The sequence below is a fragment of the Phoenix dactylifera genome, chromosome 3 (assembly GCF_051530095.1).
Source record: "Phoenix dactylifera cultivar Ajwa chromosome 3, Ajwa_hap1_PhDact_Kaust_v1.1, whole genome shotgun sequence".
NCBI classification, from domain to species: Eukaryota; Viridiplantae; Streptophyta; class Magnoliopsida; order Arecales; family Arecaceae; genus Phoenix; species Phoenix dactylifera.
The window spans coordinates 40,508,028-40,532,375 of NC_143192.1; the positions used below are offsets into that span (position 1 = coordinate 40,508,028).

General features: G+C 37.6%; 3 protein-coding genes across 12 annotated transcripts; all 3 read right to left on the bottom strand.

The window, feature by feature from the left end:
- Positions 1-130: 130 nt before the first annotated feature.
- MOS2 (D111/G-patch domain-containing protein) lies at positions 131-11,208 on the bottom strand. Of its 10 annotated transcripts, none has more exons than XR_015976352.2 (3): positions 9,644-11,192; positions 2,210-2,356; positions 131-502 (listed from the first exon to the last, which is right to left on the bottom strand). XR_015976352.2 is itself a non-coding variant. In XM_026803130.4 (2 exons), exon 1 carries the CDS (start codon positions 11,093-11,095, stop codon positions 9,689-9,691), a length of 1,407 nt encoding a protein of 468 aa, XP_026658931.3. In that variant the 5' UTR covers positions 11,096-11,208; the 3' UTR covers positions 131-502; positions 9,644-9,688. The 10 variants fall into 10 exon arrangements, 8 of the variants coding, with proteins under 8 accessions (XP_026658931.3, XP_026658932.3, XP_088574521.2 ...); XR_015976351.2 differs by having other exon boundaries at positions 131-507; XM_026803130.4 differs by lacking the exon at positions 2,210-2,356 and having other exon boundaries at positions 9,644-11,208.
- Positions 11,209-13,703: 2,495 nt separating this feature from the next.
- LOC103703597 (WAT1-related protein At5g64700-like) lies at positions 13,704-17,966 on the bottom strand. Its single transcript, XM_089929666.1, has 6 exons — positions 17,345-17,966; positions 17,093-17,272; positions 16,417-16,669; positions 15,447-15,605; positions 15,166-15,317; positions 13,704-14,106 (listed from the first exon to the last, which is right to left on the bottom strand). The coding sequence occupies exons 1-6, from the start codon at positions 17,560-17,562 to the stop codon at positions 13,941-13,943; spliced, it is 1,128 nt and encodes a 375-aa protein (XP_089785792.1). The 5' UTR covers positions 17,563-17,966; the 3' UTR covers positions 13,704-13,940.
- Positions 17,967-21,330: 3,364 nt separating this feature from the next.
- LOC103703525 (large ribosomal subunit protein uL6-like) lies at positions 21,331-24,309 on the bottom strand. Its single transcript, XM_008786399.6, has 3 exons — positions 23,826-24,309; positions 21,851-21,973; positions 21,331-21,748 (listed from the first exon to the last, which is right to left on the bottom strand). Exons 1-3 carry the CDS (start codon positions 24,186-24,188, stop codon positions 21,668-21,670), a joined length of 567 nt encoding a protein of 188 aa, XP_008784621.2. The 5' UTR covers positions 24,189-24,309; the 3' UTR covers positions 21,331-21,667.
- Between the last annotated feature and the right edge of the window lie 39 nt (positions 24,310-24,348).

Below are 24,348 nucleotides of genomic sequence, written 5' to 3' on the forward strand. Positions count from 1 at the left end.
ACCCTCGTAACAACGTGCGATATCTTACACAAGCATCACACGTTTCATTAGCAAATATCTTTATCTTTTATTTACTGATTAGTGATTACTCAAGAAAATAATTGATATTGAAAATAACTAAAACTAAAAATGATTAAAACCATACCAATTGGTACTTCAGTTCGTATATCAAATTGAAACTCAATACCATACTAGTACTTTTCTGGCATGACATGATACAATATAGAATGGTACAATATAATCAATACGGCCAAGTACAGTCAGATACCACAGACCCTGGAGAAAACCCAATTTTCGCGCTATAATCCTGCCATGGTCATTTTCCTCTGAAAGCATTGCTTGTGTGCAGGAAAATAATAAATCTGATAGTCTCCGGGAAACAATTTAGAACATGGCGGTCCATCCATTGGGATCATAATTTTCCGACACTGCTTAATTCAGTTTCCAACAGTTTCAGTGCTCTTTATTTTCCTATAAGCATTAATGTAGCCTCGGCCTTGACCTTTCCTAGCCAAAATAAATAAATAAATAGCCAAATCAATAAAGCATCCTGAATGTTGGACGAAAAAACAAGAATAAGTAAGATTTAACAGAGACAAGAATGTCAAAGTGAATGTATAATCAAATTTCGTTAAAAATGATATGTACAAGGAGCTACAGATTTCTACAAAGTTGATATAAGTGAGTGAGAATTGAATAAGCCATATGAGCCTGTACATCTAAGATATCAGGGAATCTGAGTACTTTGACCTTTGTTTAAGGAAGCAGAAAATAAGAAAACCTAAAAAACATGAATGAAAGTTGTGAAAATGATGTAAAAATAAATACATAAATAAATAAACAAACAATAACAAATATAATACAAATTGGAGTACTCGGCATATGAGGATCCCTATGGGACAAGGTCTACTGCTTATGGCTATACGTTGATTTGAACTTTGGTGGAAAATGCCTTGAGACTGGTCCGCTCTCCTCATGGTCTGTGAATTCTCTGATAAAAAGGCTGGAAAGATAGAAGGTATGCTTGTAATTAGCTAAACAGTATGAAGCAAATGTTGCAACTAAAGGATTGGCAACTTCGCAAAGGAATGTGTTTTCAACACTAAAACACGACTAAGCTAATACAGCAGTCCAATTATCCCCACTGTAGCATTCATCTCATGATATTGCTACATGTAATCATGTGATAGCTGTTTGTACTCTTACAGGTCCATAGGAGCATCTAATTGCCAGTTGACTTCAAGCATCTAAAGCATGTCAAAAGATAGTAGTAAGCTTTGTGATGATTCTAAGTCTTTGCAAAGGCTTCTGGAACTAGCTCTCATAAACATCGTATTCTTTTGGTTCAAGATTCCCAACTAAGCAAATCTGATAGGGAACCTGCTAATTCAACAATCTGATATTACGTTAGATACATCAATGAGTGCAAGAGTACCTAATGAAAATCAAAATACCATTATCAATCAATACAAAAGATCCACGCTGAAAATTTGTCCCACCAAAAAGCACCTCTTTCTGTCTCCAGTTTTTAGTAATCCAATCTTGAAAAACAGAGACATTGTAACATTGATAACGGAATTTTATTTCTTAACACCTCATCATCATCTCTCCTCCTATGCTGCACATTCATAATTAGAAAAAGGTGATGATTTTTGATTGGGATGATGGAGAGCAGAGAAAAATGCCACTAAGGCACCACATCAAATGTGCCTGATCTGCATATTTGATCTCAATATATATCCTGATTGTCTGAAAGAGATGCTAGAACTATGCACCATATATTGATGGATAATTTGCCAGGGCTCACCTCTCAGGATCTAAAACTGGAACAAGCAATTAGTCACCAAATGATGGAAACATATGAAAGTCTTTTATATGTCAAATCAGTTATATGGACACAAAATTGAAAAAGAAAAGGAAGACTAAGTTGCAAAGATAAAGGGCCACTGTATAAGGTGATGTAGACAAATTTCCTATCAACCTGCTCCTTTACCAACCAAATATATACAAACTAAAGTTTTCCATCCAAATATTTATACGAATAAACTTAAACCATGAATGCAAGCAGCATATGATACTTGAAATAATTTAAGTTATAACATAATGAACCCAAAATAAGATGCAACATAGGATCTCATGTACACCTTGAACTGTCATGATCTTGCCAGATTTCAATCTAATTTTAGCCTTATTAGCAGAAAAAACATACAAGCATTGCATTGGCCTACATGTTGCTGCTCCCTCCCTGAAGACCATGCCCACAGTCAATGTACGGTTCTTTATCATGTTTCCAACTACAAACGTTTGAAGTTACAACCTCTGAGAACCTTCATTCCAACAAAAGTCAACACAAAACCTGAATGTGGAACAAGTAAATTTTAATGCTGCCTCATAATCTGAGTTTAAGAACAAGAGGTGCCGTATTTTGTGATACCGCATCAAGAAAAACCATGATACTACTCAGAGGACTCTGTTTTAAGGTTCTGCAACATACAGAATATGCAAGTTGAAGTGGCATCTGGTATAGCATAGCACAATGGAATCTGCACATATCCATTTCACAGTCACATCAAAGTCCTCAAGATATAGAATTAAAATAGTGAACAATGCCGGAAAAAAGTAATAGACCATCTCTCTCCTATTTTCCTCACAGCCAACCTCTCATACCAGTCATGTGCATCACACATGCAAGTTCTATGAGCCTAGTAAGAATAATTTCTGAATTGTAGCTGGCACTTGATGGAAAAATGAAAATGAGAGCTTCAAACGCTTCAACCACTAGATTTTGAGACAACAATTTATCTGAAAGTAAGAAACAGTATGATGGTATCATCTTTAGGCTCTTGGTACTTCCAACATGGGCTTTCAGAAAACACTTATGTGTTGCCAGGCAACATTGGCAAGTGGCTCCAATAATCAGACAAATTACAGTTTTTTTTCGGTCACCTGTATTCTCAATTCCTGGTTAAAAACCCAAAAGGCCATATAGAAGTTAAGGATGATACATATTTAGTGGCCTTTTTTCTTGGTTTCTGGCATCCACACTTTCCACCAAGGAGACCTAAATATGCTTGTACTTTAGAACACGGTTGGATCAGTAGACAAAATCCACTTAAATAGTTCTCTTTTTACTTGATGAGCATGGTGAAATACCCATGAGAATAACAGAAGACAGATGGACCCAAGGACCCCAAGATTGAGTTTAAATGAAGGTTATCTGCAAATAAAGCATATAAAGGTAAAGAGTCTTAGATTTCTAATCCATACCAAAGAAAAGAGCACTGCATAAATATATAGCTATTAGACCTGCCAAAGAGCAGATATGACCAAATCCAACCCAATTAGGTTGGGTTTAGGTTGCATCTATGACATGGAAGCCTGATAATAGCCAGCCCTGGTTACCAAACTTAGTAATCAGTTGGCAGCTCGACTCTGGGTTGATCCAACCGGATTTAGTGCTGTCAAAGATGCTCCGGGTGCCCACCTGGGTGCTCAAGATATGCAAGGACACCCCAGAGTGCCACAACAGTCCCTAGGTGAGGGAATTTACTAAGGTAATGCCTAGAAAGTGCCTGGGACAAATCAAGCGGCATTCAGTCAAGCGCCGTTCCAATATTCAGCAATAATCTTCTTATTCTTTTTTTGCCTATTCTTTTAGAGGTTCAATAGCTTTACTTTGACAATTACCTTGGTTTAATCGAGTTGTTATAAATAAAGGGCTACTCCAGGATGTTCAATGATTTTCTTTTTTTGTGCTATTTTTTGTTTAAAAACATCAAATATGTTTTAGGAAGTGGGATTTTGCTATCATGTTTGAATTTTGAAGCTATTCAAGGATGTCCAATAGTTAATTTTTGCTAACTTTGTTCAAAAACATGGTAATATAGGAAGTGGTATTTTGATGTGATGTTTTGAAAGATGCAAAACACAATATCTGACGTACAAGACAATTATGATTTTGATGTTGAAACTTGAATATCTTATAATGCCTATATTGTTATCGGATGCGTGGGATAGAAATAAATATTTATTGAATCTTTTTACATTAGTGACTTGCTTTCTTCAAGCAAGCGCCTTTTTGGCGCCTAGTGTCTCAGGCAATACAGGGTTGCCGTTGCCTTAAGGCGCCTTTTGCTTTTGACAATATTGCCCAGATTACATTATTATATAAATAAATATGATTTATATTCTTCCAATTCCCTTCCTCTGCCAAACATTCTTCCTGTCTCCTCCTCTTCTGTCCCGATCTGCCATCATCCACAGCCATCAACTGGTGACAGCCATAGTAGCTACTCTCTCTCTCTCTCTCTCTCTCTCTCTCTCTCTCCATGTTGCGCGTGCACATGCATATGCATGCAGCTGTGCATGCATGGACGTGCGTATACATGCAGCTGTGCACATGTGCGCAGCTCAGCACCATCCTTAGCAGGCCAGCCATCCACTGCCCCACCCTACTAACCCCAATCCAAGCTGCCTTAACTCCAACATAAACCTAAAACCTTTACCTAACATCTACCCATTCCCCAACCCAACTACCTTGCCCAAACCCTAACCCTGGTAAGATTGGATACATGGCAAGTTTTGTGCTCAAAAATATTGCAAGTTTTTAACAAGGTAATTCCAATGTTCATAATCCAATTATAAACATACTTATATGTTTTCTTTGCCCACGGCAGAGCTCAAGCTTTAAATAATTCTTTAACAACTCAATCTTATCCACTAGTTCCACAGTTATTGTATTGAATTATCAGCTATAACATCATTTCATATTACACATATGGCGCTGAATATACAGTTTCCTCTTTGGGGAAAGAAGGCAGAACACTGAGAAGGTCAGGTCAGAGTATCTTGAATATGGATATTTAACAATGAAAATCCAAGTCAAAAGCTATAGACACTACAACATACCATTCCAATCATTTCATTCATCACAGAGGATGAAAAAAGAAAATGAATAAGAGAACTGATCCCTGCTTGCTCGTTATCAAATAATGCCACCACTTTTATGGAGACGATGGAGCTTCCAAAATTTGTTCGAAGTACAGCTATCAAATGCAATGGGGACAAGACAAAGATCACAGGGTCATTTTTTGGCTTTTCTTCCCTTATTCATCACGTTCCTCTTCTATAGGTTTGTTCTGTAGTCCACTCACTTCACTCTAAGGGCAAAAAGCAATTCAATTATAGTCCAAGGCATACTGAGAGATTATAATGCAGCTATGCAAGTCAAAACAATGATTCAGTTTGAATGCTTTACTATGTTCTCATATGAGAGAGAGAGAGAGAGCCTGAACTTATGGTGTGTCCAACCAGCTTCAAAGCAGTTCAACTGGCTACTCCACCATTTGATACAGATGTGTATGGGTTATAGATATCTTCTTTTTTTCATGTATTCTTTTACATTATTTAACATAACTAGTCTAAGTCTTAAAAACACCTACATATACCTTACCAGTGTTACTCAAACTAATATTCCAGGAATATAAAACAAGGGGCAATGATAACTCTGATGGAAATAAATAGTTGCATTTCTTGCTTGCATTAACCTGCATGATTTTATGTTGGGAAAGGTACTAAGGTTGATCTTTCAAATTGTGGAGTTAAAAGACCCAAGTCCTAAAAAAAAATAATACTCTATAAAGTTTTGATGTTCTCAGACAGTTGATCCAATTCAAGACTTTTCTGGTTAAGTGGAATCGCTTATTCAATTAACAAGGGGCTTTGTCAATAGATGCCCCCCACCCTCATGGCAGCATCACAAAACACCATAATTCCAAATTGACAAAGAAAAAATTTGAAAGTCTCAGACAGTAAACTATCCCATCAGACCTCATCTTGAAGAGATTCAATTATTCCACCAAATCACATAAAGTAGAGAAACTTTCATGTAGATTGTTGAGGATGAAGATTATAATATTGGTCATTTGAAATTGTTATGAGCGAAAAATAAGAGTTTTGGATTGATGATATAGTTGCAAATATTGGTTGCATGAAGAAAAAGAATGTTGGTGAAGCAACTTCAAAACTGCAAGCCAATAGGTTCCAAATCGGCACCAATGAAACCTTAAAAAGACATAAATGGAGATGTCTAGAAGCACAAGACCAAGCTAGCTACTAAAGACTTCATGAATACAGGGTGTTGATTACAAGGAAATGATTCCATTTTGTTTGTAGATAAGAACAGAATAATCATGGCATTAGTTGCCTATTTTGGCTGAATTGATCTACATAGATGCTAAGACCACCTTTTGCAAATGGGGCTCAGCCAGAAGGATGCATGTATTAAAAGTAATGAAACAGGAAGAACATGATATACAACTGTAACGATGTTAACCATGGTAATAATTAAATGGATTAAACACTTCAAAGATGTATTGAAAAGACATAATCCTGTAAATACTTCATACTTTGTTCATATCTTCCTGTCAATTGCTTCATATAATTTATGCATTCATAGTTTCATACTAATCTATAATGTTTCTTCAGCTTATGCTGATAGAAATAACCAACTAACAGGGGATATATTAAAAGGTCAAGACTTCAAATAAACCTGATTTGGGCCTCAAGAGGACCCATATGAAGGGATAATCAAAGAATGTTAATCTGGTATGCAGCAGGGTATTTTAATCCCTAAAATAAGTTTTTGTCAGAGCACATATGAGGATCTGACGACTAGCTTAATATCATTATATGTTTCTTTTTCCACGTATTATCAGGATATGAAGATTTGGATCTATTTATATATTCTAACATGCTTTTTTATGGCTGGCTATCAACCTACCTATCAGCTCGCTATCCTTTTCATCTGCTCTTGGACCAGCACTGACAGTTCTATGAATATGGTTGTTGAGATTTGAAGGTTTCCCTGTATTTCTTTCTTCTCCTAAGCATAAGAGCATAAAAGAATCAAAGCCGGAGAAAAAAAAGAAAAGAGAGAACGGGCGGGGGAGGGGGAGAGAGAGGGAGAGATCGGGAGCGCCGGCGAAGGCCGAGGCAGGTGAGGCCGCGGCTGATTCTCCCGAGGAAGAAGCGAAACATAATCAACTTGAATTCGGGACAGCTATTCGAAATCTTAGGGAAAGACTCGAGATTTGAGTGCGTCTGGTCGTATGTACCTGGCTGGTAGTCCCGCATAAAAAAAATTCCCAATACATTTCGGTGGGCATATGGATTGATTCGGATCAATATGGAATTATTACCCCACGCTCATTCTATATTTTCCCCCTGGTTGGTAATAGTTGGAACGATGCATTTTGTATTTATTATTTATATTAATTTATTATTTATATTAATAATATTTCTATTAATATTGAATATTCAAAAATATTATTAAAATTTAAATAATTTAACGACGAGATTTATTGTCGTTTCGAACGAAATGGAGGTCTGCCCACAGCTTAAAAAAATTCGGAATTTTTAAATGAAGTGAAGTCGGCAAGCGATAGTCGGCAAATCGCTTGCCCACTTCACTTAAAAATTCTGAATTTTTTTAATTTTACAATTTTTAACTGAAGTCAACAAACGATTTGCCGACTTCACTTAAAAATCGCAAAATTTTTTAAGTCACGGTCGGACCCTTGTTTCGTTCGAATAGAGAAACCGGTCGCAGCCTCCGCCGGCGCTCCCTCTCCCCCCTTCTCTCTCTCTCTTTTTCTCTCTCCCACGGTATCGTGCCCTTGCTCATCGGTACAGGCTCAGCATGAGCCGTACCAGCTCGTGCCGCCGGAGAACCGATACGGTGCTTGGTACCGGTTCCTCCGACCTTGACTCGGACATTGTTCCCCCTCTCCCTTCTCAATTTTTCTCTCTTCTTTCCTCTATTAACTTACTCCATCATACTTCATCATTCCGTCCCTTCTATTTTTCTCACTGCTGACTTACTACAACAAACATATGCAGCAGACCTATTCTGTCTAGCTGCACAAGTACTAAGAACAAAGCCTAAAACTCATAGCCACATCCAGTCCCCTAAGATCAAACTAAGCAACCCATTGCCAACACCTAAGGCCTAATACTGATTTTATTATCTCAGATACTCAGATCTCTAAAGACTCTACCTATCCCTCCCTATCACAATTGTTAACTTCTGACCTCAAATACAATTTTTTTGGAAAGCAATAAACCCCTTATTTGTTAAGCTAAAACTCTCCCCTCTATCATCCCACACCCCTTATCATCCCGCAAGTGATCTCAGACACTCAGAAATTACAGCAGAGATCCAAAAGAAATCTACTTGAATAATTGTCCAATTTGGTCATCCTACCTAGTCTAACAACCAAATTAATAAACCTTAATGCAACATTATTTGCACTTCTTGATGATGCATATGTCAATGAAATGAGATGGAATGTATGTCAATTGAAGACAATTATTGTAGCACATAGTATGGCCTTTGGTGGTAACGAAAGATAAAACAATTGACTTGAACACACAAATGTTGTTGGCTTTTTGACCTGTTAAAACTTAAGTTCATGGCTACTTATATTTGTGCTTGAAATAGTTCATGTTTTCAATTTTCTAAATATTATGCCTCCAAAGTCCGCCAGAAATTTAAATTGAATGTTCCCTTTGGTCTTTTTAATAAGAAGAATTGTTTTCCTCAAAAGTATAAGTAAAACCAGTTAAAGTTGTTGGGTTATATAACCATCATTTTATCATCTCCTTCCACATAATGCTCCAGTACTTCAGCTTAAGGCTTCAAAAACTTAAGCAATTTTTTTATATTCTTAGAAGCAACACCAAAAGTCATTGATGATGTAGACCAGTCTCCTTTAATTATAACATTTATAATATAGTCGTTGAATACATTATTACATTTTCTCCCATGAAGCGAATTTAGAAACTAACCCTTTGATATACAAATATATACCTCATCTAACTTATTTCAAGAAAGTGTTTTTTTTTTTTTTTTTTTTGGGGGGGGGGGGGGGGGGTACTGCTTTGCTGTTAATAGAATTATTGAAATGGTTCCCAAAAGTTTGGTAATCAATTTACTTCAGGCCAGAAGTCTTTAAGTTTGGCTTCATTACAATTTATCTTCCTCAAATACCTCTGGTTCTTTCTTCCCATCAAATCCCACATGTTGCACTTTGGCAATCTACACCAGAGCTTTTCACCCGACCAAAAGTTTCAAACCATCCATCTTTAACTTTATCATTTTGCTTGAAGATACCCTAAATATGCAAAGAAATCATAAAAGGTCTGTGGATAACATTTTGGCCCACAAGGTCATCATGTGGCACATCCTTTCATCTTTGAACCTTTGTGTTATGATGGTTAAAACATTTGCTATTAAATTTTCAGATACATAACAACAGCCTAAAAAGGAATATAATAAGAGTATGATATGTAGTTCACAGTCTAATTGTTGAAAGAACAATCAAGTATCCTTGATGGAAAAATTTTTCAAATGTTTTGTCTATCAATTTTGCACCAGTTCACAAGAAAAGCCTTGGATTCTAATTTTATGGTTCATATCTGTGAAAGATAACTGAATTATGATGGAAATAACAAAATGATAGCATCATTTTTCTAGATAATTCCTATTTCTAATTAAGTGATGCTCTGTTAAAGGATTCAAATGACAGGACAAAGGGGAAATAAAAACATATTTACCAGAAAATAAATTGATAGCAAAAATTACCTCTGCCCAAAAACAGCTGCTGCAATGTTGTCAGCATTACAAGGATCAATATCCTATATAGCTTGGATCCGCAGTATACTCCGCAATCTGCTCCAGCCTCACAGTGATCAAAGCATGAGTGTCTGCATCCCTGACCACAGCTGTCTCATCTTCCTTGTTCCTCTCCACCAGGCTTCCAAAGACACCCTCATGCTTCCCACAGAGCACAAGGACCGGTCCCCCTCTTCTGGGCAGTGCAGTCTCAAGGATCTCCTGGTCCACTCCCTGCAACAACTTCCTGCTCCCATCCATTGCAATATCGCATGTGGTGGGGCCAACCACATCCACCACCTCCCCCTTCTGCAGAAACAGCTTACCTCCCATGAAATCCTCACTGATTATCCTAACTCTAATGTGATTCTTGAGCCATCGAACTGCTCTGCTCCTTTCCCCACAGCCACTGCTCGACCTCTGGTGCAAGTCCTCACCTTTCTTCACTTCCTCATCCCTACCCCTTTTCTCTTCCCTCCTCTTGTCCCTATTCCTCTTATCCTCCCTCTTGTCATCCTTCTCCGCAACCCTTAATTCATTCAATCTCCTCAAGAATGTCTCTTCCTTCTCGGAGCCCAACTCAACAACCATATCACCTTCAAGCTTGACCTCCTCTCCAGTCTCAAGCAGCTTCAAAAGGATCTTGGAGGCCACTGAACCCTTCAAAACCTTGCCTTTCATGCCAGTATGCCGTCCTGATATAACCCTAACAATCTTATCTTTGTCCTTATCCTTCTCTTGCTTCTCCTTCTCCTCCTGGGAAACCCATTGGCCCTTCCTCTTCTTGGGATCACGCGAGGAAGGGACATATCCCAACCCTTCGGTCCCAGCCCTCCGCTCATATTGGACGACCTTGGTATCGCCCTTCTTATTCCGGCCGATCCCCTTGCCCTCCGACCACCCATACCCAGCAAGGAGCGCAGCACCAAAACCCTCGACTGGGATGTCGTTAAATTCGTCAAAGCCGCGATCTTCCGGGAGGTTCTCCATGTCTTCCTTGAATCTCCTGAGCATCGAGTCCTCCACCGAGGCAGCGCGGTGGCGGTCTCCGTCCTCCTCCTGGGATCTAGAATCGGCGGAGGTGGCGGCGCCGTTGGAGCGGAGGGTGAGGCCGTAGGGGATGTTGGAGGCGGGGGCGTCGCCAGTGGAGGTGTCAAGGACAAAGCGGGTTTCTGAGGCGGCGGCAGCGGAGGGGTCGTCCTCGGCGGTGGGGAGGAGGCTCTTCATCTTCTTGGTGGGACGGAGGTCGACGTTGGGGATGGGGGGGATGACGAGCTTGGCGGGGGCATCTAGGGTTTGGGCGGGGTCGAACACGGTGACGAATTGGGGCTTGGCCTCGCCGTCCTCCGCCTTGCCGCCGCCGTTAAGGATCTCCTGGGGGGGTTTTGAGGGTTTGGAAGAGAGGGAGAAGGAGAGCTTCATCTCTATTCGCGCTTCGAGAGAGAGAGAGAGAGAGAGAGAGAGAGAGAGGAGGAGGAAGAGAGAGAAACGGAGACGGATCAATTAAAACGGAAGAGGCAACGTACTGTGGTCGGACGACAACAACTCAAACGAGCCGGTTGAATTTGCCCAAAAACGAAACAAATACTGATATATTCATATTTATTATAAATTGATAATTAAATATATTTAATTCTTATTTTGAAAAAATATAGATATAAATTAAATATTATTTGTACCTATATTTTTTCCTGTTCAAACACAAATATAAATTAGATATTTAGATATACATCAAATTTTAGTGAAATTTAATGATGAAAACCAACAATATTATATAACCATCAAAGATAGAAATAAAATTCATTATGTAGATCCACATGCACAATACACATGTAACTAGCAATCTAAGACATGGTTATTAGACCTGCATGGAAACTAACCTAATAAAGGATCTATATCACTGCTCCAACCAAATTTATATTAAAATAACCAAAATAAAAAATATTTAAAATCAAAAAATAATATAAAAATATTATTTTTTTTTGAAAAATACAATTGTTACATTTTAATTATAGCATAAATAGAATAACAACGAATTATCTAAGAGCTTATAAGAAAAACTATATATAAATATAGAAGTATAAAGAAGTTATTAATATTTTAGATTTTTGTAACAAGAAATATCACATGTAACTAAGGCACACATGTATAGCACACCTAGGAATCTAAAGACATGGTTATTAGACGCGCATGGAAACTGACCTAATAAAGGGTCTATATCATTGGTCCAACCAAATTTGTATTAAAAAAACAAAAATGAAAACTTATTTAAAATCAAAATGTGAGATAAAAATATTATTTTTTTTTGTGAAAATACTATTGTTACATTTTAATTATAGCATAAATAGAATAACTAAGAATTATCTAAGAGCTTATAAGAAATTAATATTTTATATTTTTGTAACAATAAATATCTAAAATTCCTAAAAAACAGAATAAATCATTTTTATTCTATTAAATAAAAAAGATTTGTTTTCACAAAAAATAATAATTAAAATGTAAAATATCATTATATACATCGATTATTTAATAACCTTAACACATGTAATTAAATAAAAAAACTAACTAACTACCACATAGTAGAAACACAAATTACGGTGATTGAGAGCTTGTCATTCAAACTAGAATTTTGGGTTAGTCAGTTTATTTTAGTTAATTTTTTACCAAATATCCAAAACTAGATATAAGAGCCAGGTTCGGTCGAATATCAAAATTTCCAATTTAGATACAAAAACGGATGCGACCAGATTTTATCCCACTCATTTTCAACCCTGGCTTGAATTGAAAGAAACCAATTGAATCCAACTAGCTCGCCATAGGCTAGATTCTTTTTATTTCTTTCTTCTTTTGCAAACTGCATGGTTTTTTTTTTTTTAGGTACAACGACGGCTTACACACTACGGATGTGAATACGACCAACAAAATCAGAAAATAGAAGGCTATATAAAAGCCCTGGCACAGACCCGCTGTCCACTCAGACAAAACCACCAAAGTGGTGGGTCGCATAGGAAGCCACCCAGTCGGCAATCCCATTTGCCTCCTTATAGATGTGTGAGGCTTGGTGGGAACCCATAGATTAGGTGGAGTCAAGTCAGGATTCAAGATACTCTAAAGCTAAATCTGACCTAATGAGCTGCAGATTGGGGTGATAGGATATGGACTTGACCCATGTGGATTTCAGAGGAAGGAAATCTACAAATATGAGGACCTAAGGCAAATCAAAAATAAAGTATGTGTGGCAATGTTTTACACCTCAGTGTGTACTAAGCACTTGCATGTATGCCTAACTTTGAGTTGTAGTTCCTTACATAGGTTTGATGCAAAAATCTGGCCAAATATGAGGACTTTTTGGTATTACCTCATTATTTATCATGAGGTTTAACCTTAATACAAGGGTCATAAATATTCTTCAATCTAGGGTTTAGGGAGTTCTACCCTAAACCCTAGTTCTTAGAAAAAGGAAGGCAAAAAAAGATTGGGTTGGAAGAGAGAGAATAGAGATCATTATTTATTAGCACATGCAATGCATATGACAAAACTAAGAAGCATTGATAGCTATGATACATCATCGATTATATTATGAGAGAATCAATGAGTAGAAGCATGGAGGAGGGAGATTCTCAAATAAATTTTAAAGTTGTAATAAGAAAAGATGGGAAGAAAAGTTGCATATCTTTCTCTGAACTCTTGGAACCCCTTTTTTTATTTATTTCCTTTGAAATATAGTTTCATTGGGACTTTCTTATTTTGTGGACACTTTATGTTAGATTGAAAAAAAAAAATGTAGCTTTACAAATTTATCCATTTTACTATTGAAATATTATGGTTGCCAAGTTTTTAGTAGCTTGAAGTGTCAGTTGAGCTGAAATACAGTGAAGAATTTAAAATTTAAAATATACTAGGGCACCTGAATGTCAGTTGAAGTGGGTTTTTTTGGCCATATGTTCTTTTGGTACTACTTGCGCAATTTGTTATTTATTATGAATATCTTAAGCTGCTTTTCTCAAGAATCACACCCCTTGCACAACTAAAGAATTTGCATTTTCGCTGTTCTTCATTTTCTTACCACACACCAGAAAGAAGTTATCTCTTTACCGGAAGGCCCTCTGTCAGTTGCTGCTTACAGCTGAATGCCAAATCTTGAGGCTATGCAATAGCTTATTGCTAAGAAGACAATCCCTAATAATAAGAGCTAAAAATTCATGAAACTGTGACCACCTTTTGCCGGCTATTGAAATCATTACATTGTTTGTCATTGTTCTCATTTCTAAGTAGGGCGACAATCATTGTTCTCATTGCTTGGCACACCTAAAATTGACTTTGGCAAAGTCTTTTCAGTTTCATGCTCTTTATCACCATTTTCATTGGAATTTCTACTTCCCCCCCATAATACACAATAGAGGCCTACAATTATGATGAAGGCACCGACCAAGCTGCATGGAAAACAAAAAAAAGAAAAAAGGATGCTTAAATCAATTATAAATCAATAGGTTAAAAACATAAGAAAAGGTGATACTGATTATATTATGCACATTTTATCTACCATGATACCAAACTGAGTGTGCATCTAAATGAAATGTTTTCTGATTACCTCAAGCTCTATGTATCGACTATAGATAATAAAGAGAAGTTATTTATTATTGCTAGATCAGACTAGCAGGACACTATAGTGACACAGCATTTAGTTCAACGACCTTTGTTTACTTTTCTCGGATAAAGCTGAGCATGTTGCTATTTTTTCATTGGACAGAGTTATGCATTGCTGTAGACTTTATTTCTCAGATTCCCAGAATGAAATGCAAAGCATGTCAGATGCAAACTTTTTTCCCACATGCACTGGAATATTGTATATTGGGACATGTTCATGTTTTAGTATATTACAAAAATTTGAAAGGAACCATAGCATCCATCTGAATTTTAAGATACCATCTATTACTAAGCTGTGGTATTACTAAGCTGTGCAAATTATGGAACCTAATAATGGAGCAGATATGGCAACGTTTTGCAGCACTAATATTTTTCCAGGTCCCAAACATAACTTGCATACTTCCATGGCTTTAAGTTATTATCTCCATGTAGTAATGGCCCTTAGGTTAGAAGGTGTTTCATATTTCAGTAATCTTGGTCTTCAGATCTATCGAAGGAGGTCAAACAATCTACTTACCGTTATCCTCTAGCGTGGATTGTTAGATAAACAAACCCTTTTAGCATCACACAAGAGTAAACAGGATTCATGACTTATGGAATCAAGTTCCAACTGGTACTGTAAATGCAAGAACATATATAGCGATAACTGGTTTAATTACAAGTGCAACATATTAGAAGCTACAGAAAAAAAAAAAAGAAAGAAAAAAAGAATAACTCTGTCCTGCATGCTTGAATCAGGATCCACAAGATATATCAGGACATATCATTTTAATTGATGTTTAAGTGGATTTACAAAAGTAAGAGGCAAAGCTTAACATGAATAGTTACATTTTTCTGCTGCTCACCTGCCTATATGAAGTTGTTCAGCGAAAAAGAAGGCTGAGAAGATGCCAACGAACACAAGTAGCAGTGGGGTGAACATGGCAGCGAAGACAGGCCCCTTCTCACTAATACTAAAAGTTTGTAGGTAATATGCAAGGCAGGATATCACAGTCCCCTAAAATGATGAACATTGAAACTGCATTTCTTAAGTTGAAGAACTATGAAAATTAGGAACCTTCCTATTTGCTTTGGAAGCAAGTTCATTAAAATATGTCCCACAGAAATGGATGGGGGAAAGACGTACGCAGTAGATGATCGTAAGAAGCTGTATGTTCCAGTGCAGGTGCCACGATGATGCGTTCCTCTCAAAGATCAAGGCAAGTGCAAAAGATTGCAATGATGCAAAGAAACAAATCAAGGTGTTCATCGACAATCGGGCTGGGTAGACCTCGCAAACCATTGCCTGCATTTCTCACTGACTTCAGAACTCAGTAGCAGAGTTAACTTATTTTTCTAGAAAACAAAATGTCCATTGATCATGATTTTCTTGAGTAAATATATGATTAAGTTTCCTATCATGCCTTCTTGCTTTCTTATTAACAAGTGGTTGGCTGCAGAAGTAAAATTTTTAATGGGTTTACAAGAAGGTAATTATAATGATCTAATTTTTGGGTAAACAAAAGTTTATTAATAAAGTTTCATTGGATCTAAGAATTTGAATTTTGTGTTACAAAAATGCCCTTCAATCTGCGAAAATATGGTTTCCATTTAAGTAATGTCATATGCTTATATTTGTGTAGAGTTTTTATTGATCATACCAATTGATGACCAAATTATAGTACTTCTTAATCTTTATTTGGTATCTGTCATGTGAGATCTTAAACCTTTAAAGCTTGAACGTCCACCAGTAAGTGACATAGTAGGATTTTCACTGGCAGTTCCTATTTTCTCATAGAATTTATTTATGTTCCAAAGAACTTAGGAAAAACCCATGAAAGCCATAATATGCACTCGTTTTCCAACATGCTGCATATCGTGGACAATCAACAAATAAGCATGACCTAATTATTGTGTGCTGATGGGGAAAAAAGACCTTTTTTTACGCTTTCTTGATTTTTATTTGCATTGTTTGACTCTATCTTGTAGTTTTCATCAAAGCTTTCCCATTAAACATAAGGATCCCAGAATTTTGCCACCATGTTCATCAAGTTATAGTATACTAACTCACTTCAATCGCCGAGTGCAATAGATAATAAGAGGCTCTGTTTGAGGACCTGAAGAACAAGCCATGCACTAAAAGCAACATAGCTGGTTAGAATGAGCACAGAGCCTTTGATCCAATCCTGTTTCCCATGCACTGTCTCATCGCCAGGACCTTTGCCATGTACCATAATCAAAGGCTTCTTAACAAAGCCCTTGAATGCTTGACCTTTCCAAAAGGTAAACATGAGAGCCCCACTGATGCAAATCATGGCACCCCAGAACTTGGCCCTCCCTTTTGCACTCCTAATCCCGGCCTTCTCCATCCTGAAAAAAGAAGCATCAGGTCATTCTAGTGATCAGCTTAACTAAATTTACATGCCACATTCATCTAAAGCAGCAAAATGGCAGACCAAGATTTTAAAATTTGGAGCTTGCCAAACTTGCATACTTATCTGTCTGATTGTCTATTTTGGCCTTTCATCAAAAGAAGAAGAAGAAGAAGAAGAAGAAGAAGGAGAAGAAGGAGAAGAAGAAGAAGAAAATGGCCAATTTCAATCAGTATTTCTTGCTTTTGGCCTAAATCCATCACAGTCATATATAACACTTAGTCCAATAAATGAAACAAGTCTCCACACTGCAAAGTTGGCATCATCCATGTTACAATTTCAGATAGGTTCACAAATTCTGTAAGTATTATCAGGAATGCAACAGTTCTTAAACAAACTTCAAATTATTTTCCGTACTAACCTCAACAGAATTGCCAAGATAAAGGTGAGAGCTGGAATGACATTGCTCAAGGCGCTGGCCACAGTTGGAGAAGTATAACTAAGGCCTGCATAGTATACGCTCTGGTGTATCGTAGTCCCAAATAATGCAAGAATGAAGATTCTGGTGAGGATAGGGAATGAGATTGAAGGTCGCTGATTCCTAAAAATCATGCATCCATTTCATTAGAATTAGTGAGAGATAGCTTTCACTAATGCTGGCTGATCTATGTACCTTTCTAGCACATGTGCAAGAGGGCCCAGTATGGCAATAGCCATGAGATGCCTGTACACGATGAAGACGAAGTAACTTAGTCCCTGCTCCAATGCAAGCTTGCTTAAGATATTTGATCCACCATAAGCCAATTGGATTACAACCATGGCAACATAGGGAGCACAGATCTTCACAGGTCTCATTTTTAAGATATGCAATGGTTTCCGACTTCTCGCCATTTTTTTAGTGCTGATGTATTTATAGCTATGGAAAGATTAGCACCAACCACAGGTTCGGTAGTGCTCTGATTCACTTGGTGGAGTATGATATTCACTTGGTGGAGTTCAGATTCACTGAAGCAATAAGGCCATTTTTTTTTTGGCTCCTGCTGTCGGAATAGTGCTAGTAGAATGTTGGAATGGTATCAGTTTCTTTAGATTATGAGGCCAGAATGTAAGGTGGGTCTGGTATCGGATGTCATAACAGTGTACTGATAGGACTTCTGATACAGACCTTAAATGAAGGAAACCTAAATGGCCAACTCGATTCTCCATTGATAAAGACGCACTTACAGTTACAGACTAATTCTCTCCACCAATCTTAATTCGATTCCCTGTAATCCTTCTAGGCTGGTTCTTTCTTGGGAGCTAAAGCCATCTAGGCATATATATATATATATATATATAGCAGCCACGAAATGGAACTTAGCATTGAAGTCACCTGAATGATATATCTTGGAGTATTCTAACCTGCCAATTAGACTGAAATTGGATTGAATATGGATCGGATGCTAGTATGTTCATATCCATATTTATTTTGATTGACGATTACAGATATGGATATGGATGCTAGTCAAATGAAAAAATTTATATGCATATTTATTTTAATCAGATACGGATACAAATCAGATACCGAAAGTATAAATATAAATACGAATATAAATCGGATAATTAAAGTTTAAGATTACGGAATCAAAGACATTACCAAGTGGATGATAAATTAAATTAATAGCATGTTAATATAGTCATTTATTTTTCTTAAAAGTTCATAAGTACTAAATAAAATTAAATAGGGTTACAAATAAAATCGGATATTCAGATACGAATCAAATAGTTGTCTATCCATATCTATATCCATATCTATTTTTTTTTACGGATATAGATGCAAATACGAATATTAGTCGGATGCTTAAATTTCTATTCATATCTGGATAGTTTTACATGTAAAACTAGATTCAAATGGATATTATCTGATGTACTTTTACCCCTAACTGCCAACTTGATTTTGGTTCTTTGATCTTTGTTTTCCTGAGCAAATAGAGGACCTGCAACTCAAAGGTTGGAAGGACCTGCACTACAGCCTACAAGCAAAAATACCATCACCTTTGTATGCCTATTCAAATAAAAATGCCGTCATAGTATGAATAATTTTTGCGTGGAGTAGCCTTTGGCTATAATGTTCGACTTATGGCATCAGTAGGCAGATTAAACTGGAAACTAAAGAACAATTTAGTTCACTAACTCCTTCCTGTCTCCAAAAGTTCAAACTTCAAAGTGAGGAAAAATCCCTCAAGGTAGGGATTTAAGATCTGCCACCAATTACATCTGCACAATGAAAGATTGTCAGGTTTATTCCCAACTTCTATCACCCAAGAAGGAAAAATTGGTTGGTCTATGTTTAGTTTCTGCGTCACCAGGTGATACCACTTGTCCCACCAATCACAAACTTCAGAAAATGTCGCTATAATTCTGATGCGTTTGTTGCAAAATTTCACCAAAACTAGCCAAAGAACATCTAAAAATTGCATTATTGTCTTTTGGTCTTAAGTGGTCATGAGTGCAGGCCCGGGCTTTTGTTCTTTCTACTTCTTCTTCTTCTTCTTCTTTTCTTCTTCTTCTTTTTTTTTTTTTTATTTATTTTTTTTTTACAACGGCAGCTCAAACAGCTTGTGTATGAGTACAACCACTAGAATCAAAAAAGAGAAAATGTCGTAAACATGAAGGAGTAGTTACATCACTAATCCACAGAACTACTCTAGAATGTCAAACAACAAACGAGGCGACTCGGACTGCCACCCTATTCGCCACTTGGAATACATGAACTACTTGGAAAGAGTCCAAGTCTCTCACCAGTCGGCAGATGTCACACAGCAACAGGTGCCCACTCCCATACCGGTCCTCTCCCCGTATCCAGTTAATCACTGTGGTCGAGTCTCCCTCAAGATATATGCTGCTTGCACCAAGCACATGCCTCGCGAAAATGATGCCCTCCCAAGCTGTCCGAAGCTCAGACCCAATGATAGTTATGCCAGGAGAGAGTCGTCCCTCCGCTGCAATCAACCTGGAGTCATAATCATTAATCACAAAGCTGACTCCACCGCTGACAACATCGGCAGACGCACTACTGTCGAAATCCACCTTGAGATAGCTGGGGGTAGGGGCACCCAAGTGAAAAGGACAAACCTGGACGCTGCTGCAGCAAAACGGGTATTCCAGATGTCTCTAGCCATCCCAGATGAAATCACAGTGGTAGCCATGGTGATCTTTGCAACATATCGAAGAGCTCCGTCCACAACTGACCTCACGTGCACCCTCCTACCCCCTGGCTTTTTCACCAGAATGCCATTGCACGCATAGTTTGCTATGTGCAATTGAATGTAATGTCTATTTAAAAGGATCGGACCGATTATTTGGTTTGGGAAAAATGTGGAGACATGCAATTATCTATCACAAAAGATGTCGAGCCTTGGCACCACGGTAAGTTGCTCCACTGTGATTTGGAGTTAAAGGTCACCGATTCTAAAGATCAAAAAATCTCTAATTAAAGCTACCCTCCCTTGACCGAAGTCGGCACCCGTTTTTTTTCTTTTCTATGCAGTTATCAAACATCAGAGTTTGGAAACAGTACAAGGAGAGGCACCAACCAATTGTTTGATCACATAAGATGTTGTAGAAACTATTATCCATAAATTTTTACAAAAAAAAAAAAATCCCTATCTAATTATCTTCAATCTAAAGAATAGTTACAACACTTCAACACAAACAAGAATGGTAATTCAAATCTTAAGTCTGAACTTCCAATTCCAAATCTTTTGTCAGACATTTAGCTAAAAATAGTCCAGTATAGATGAAACTGAACCTTTTACATCATTTTGGACATCATCAGTGTTTGCGGCATACACTGAGGTCCTAAGGGGAATGAAAAATGTTCTTTAATAGTTGCGGTATAACCCAAACGGCACATACCGATTACTCGAGAAATCCCTGTGGGCGTTGGTCATGCTAGTGTACCCGGCTGCAAGGAAAAATTCACAAGAAAGACAAATTTTTGAAAGCTAATTTAGGTGTCTAGAAATTTTGTGAAGGTAATTGCAACTCCTAGAAAGAAGATAAAGGTTTAGATGTTAAGGAAAACATTACAGGGCCCAAACTAATAATGTACTAACATCGAGAAATCAGAGTCGAGATAGCTAATAAACCACATCACATTTGCAAATAACGTTGATCCACCTTGATATCCGTCTTGCAAATCTTTACCGACCATCTACGAAAAAAACGATAAAGGACTAAATACTCATAACAAGAGTAGTTAAAAATTAGCAAAGTTTTAGGAGATAGCAATAGCCAGCATGCATGGATTTGGTGATACAAGCTGGCAAATCCATCAGCAGTGTACGCCATGAAATAGGCTGCTTACAGGATACATGGGTTTACATATCATGGATGTACCAGAGCCGATTCTAACGGTCACCTGAGAGGAAATCATATGGCCGAATAATAAAACAAGGAGATTGGCAAGAAAACCCATCTTAGAACCAAAATTAAGTACTTTCAGAGATAGCTAGAATAATCCAACCGCACTTCAATAAACCAGATCAAGAATTTTGGAAATGCACCATCCAATAATAGGACCCACTATAATAGTGATGCGAACCTAAAAAGCACCCCCACAATTTATCTAAGACCACATCCGAAAATTGGAACAGCACAAGGGCATCAAGGACACAGTTGAAAACAAGCAAAATAAACTAGCTTTCATAGTTCAAACACATGCCAAGATTATCTACTTTCATCATGATCAAGTAAAAAGAAAAGAAAAGAGAAAAAAAGGTCTCCACAGCTAATTATCTTGAACTTGAAGACTAACCAGAGTTGCTAACTTCCAACATCATAAGATAGAAACAGTAATTGATATCAATCACAAGATAAAATAGATATCTTAAACCTCCGCCTCCATTTCCTACCCTCTGCAGACATTAAGTTGAAGATAAGAGAAAATCGTCTAGCCAGAGACTCCTCCACAAGAAAGCTTCAGGGAGACTCTAACCATCTTCGTAATCATTTGCTATTCCTCAACTGTTCCCTTCTCACTAACATAGATACCATCCAAGAACTTCCTGATGTCTTTGTTCTTCACATGGCATTTCTGTTAGCGCAAAAACAGAAAATCTTAGTCTGAAGAAACAAATACATGACAATATCAAAAGCATGCGGCAAATTCCTAATTTGGTATATTCAAATGCCTGACCTGGTTGATCAGGGCAGCAGAGCGAGAAACAAGTTCAACATCATTCCCATCAAGGACGAGCTCATCCTTGACCTTCTCAGACCGCACTATTGACACACCCTCAAGCATATCCACCTTCCGCACCTATACCGATAAAAGATAAAAATACTTAAAACAAAGAAAAATGCTACAAGAATTACTAAATGAAACATATCAATCAATATCCAATGTACAGTAAGAATGTAAAATTTAAAGCACTAAAATCAGGAAGCACCCCAAAACTTAGTTCCGGCAGATGCATGGTTTTATGAATGGAATTAGTTCATATAATTTATTGGCAAGTTTATCGAAGTGACACCCAAACCAAGGCTCCCATGTGGTACAAGATGCCGACATACAATGTCATGTCACTAAATCAATCAAGAAATTACTTATCAAAGATAAACGGCTTTAAGAGAGCTGGGTTTTTTTTGTTTCTGATGGTCTCTCTCTCTCTCTCTCTCTCTCTCTCTCTCTCTGTGTGTGTGTGTGTGTGTGTGTTGTGGTGCAGGGAGGAGAAGAGGAGCTTGCCAAGTAATGAGCTTATTAGTCTCAAGAAAAACTGACAAAAAGAAAATAAACATGATACATCCCCTAACAAATTATGAAATCTCAACAGACACCACATAAAAATACAAATCAGTAATGATTGTCAGAATGAGTGTCATCAAATATCAAAATCAACCAGGAAAATGTAGTAGTTCAGATTTAATCCAACTTGTTGAACCTGTTTATATAGTTGATAACTGAAAAACCACAAAGTATTAAGGTCAACCACAACTAAAACCTTGCTTCAGGCAACATAGCAGAACCCACAGGTAGCAAAATAACATCGAGATAACATTCAGTAAGGCCACTGGAGTTCTTAGGTTGAACTGTTGGAGACTAAGCAACTATCATCTGGTTAGCCAATGCAGCCAACTCTAGCCAACAATAATATATTTAACAACTAATTCAATAAAAATTATTTTAGAAACAAAAAATTGTGCAAGTGGAAAATTTTCAAACGATAGTTTGTTTTGAACTCACACGAATGATCAATTAAACATCAAATGCTTGGTAAAGTTTGAATTACTTTACATATCCAAAAATTAATACATCACAAAGAATAAAAGTTTGCCATTGAGCTTGGTAGCATATGCAAACTCTTTGAATAGAGAAGTCGGAATCATCAGTATTTAGGACGTATTTAATGAGTGTAGCTAAGAATAAAAGGAAAAAACTACTTAAGATATTAAAATACAGAAAAAAAAATTGATCACAGAAAGCTGCAGTTGTATATAGCTTGCAATCTGAGACCCCGACCATGCCAACAAGTGTTAAATTATCTACAGGTCGTTCACAGATTGTAACTCTACAATACATGTATGGACAATAAGGCAAATCATCACCAAGAATCTTATAGATCACCAGCCATAAAAAATCTTGGGAGTTGTAGGACATGCATATGGTGGACAAAGTTATGAGATACGTAACTAGTCCAATATACAAAGGGCAAAAAATGTCTCATGCTTACAAAATAAAAATAGAAGAGAGATTAAACCATGGAGGTACTTAGGATTAGTAAATTTATTGGCTGCAAAAATTTAATGACATAATGACTCATTTACATCTTGTTCACTACCTTAACTTAAGTTGTGCCCAATAAGTGTAATCACATATCGGGCAAAAGCAACGGAATATCAGTTGGTTAATATTGACCTTGCTGCATATGAACTCATGACAAGAAGACTTGTAAACAAATTTACAGTTATCGTGACAATTTTAGTTGAACAAATTACTTAAATAGGAATAACGCATAATGCATAAAACCCTTTTCACAACTAAAAAGACAGGGATTTCACATCTATAACAATAAAAAGGACTTCTAAATACTTTAAAAAAAGAGAAAATGAGCGATTTTTTTTAGGATGAAAGAATAAGAAGCGAATAGCGAAAGGATGGAGGGAGATGAGACCTTTTTCTCGCCGAGGAAGTTGCGGATCTCGATGGAGGAGTTGCTGTTGGTGATGGAGGCGTTGATGGGGAAGTGGGCGTAGACAAAGCGCATTTTGTAACGGAAGCCCTTTGTCACGCCGGTGATGAGGTTCTGGACGTGGCTGATGGCGGTGCGGATCGCGGCCGTGGTCTTGCGGGAGCCGAACCAGGCGTCGACCTTTAGCTGGCGCCCCCCCTCGATGAGCTGGAAGTCGAGGTTGAGGTGCTTGAAGTTGCGGGCCAGCTTCCCCCGGGGGCCCTCCACCTCGATCACCTTCGCCTTCACCCGGACCGTCACCCCCTCCGGGATCTCCATCGTATCCGTCGACAGTATCGTCTTCATCTCTCTCTCTCTCTCTCTCTCTCTCTCCCTCCCTCCCTCTCCCTCCTTCCGCCGCCTCCGCCGACCCTGCGTGCTCCAACTGATGAGGGGAAAGGGGGAGGGCAGAAGCCCTAGTACGTCGTGGTCTCTGCTTATATACGAAAGTTCGTCAGATCTTAAC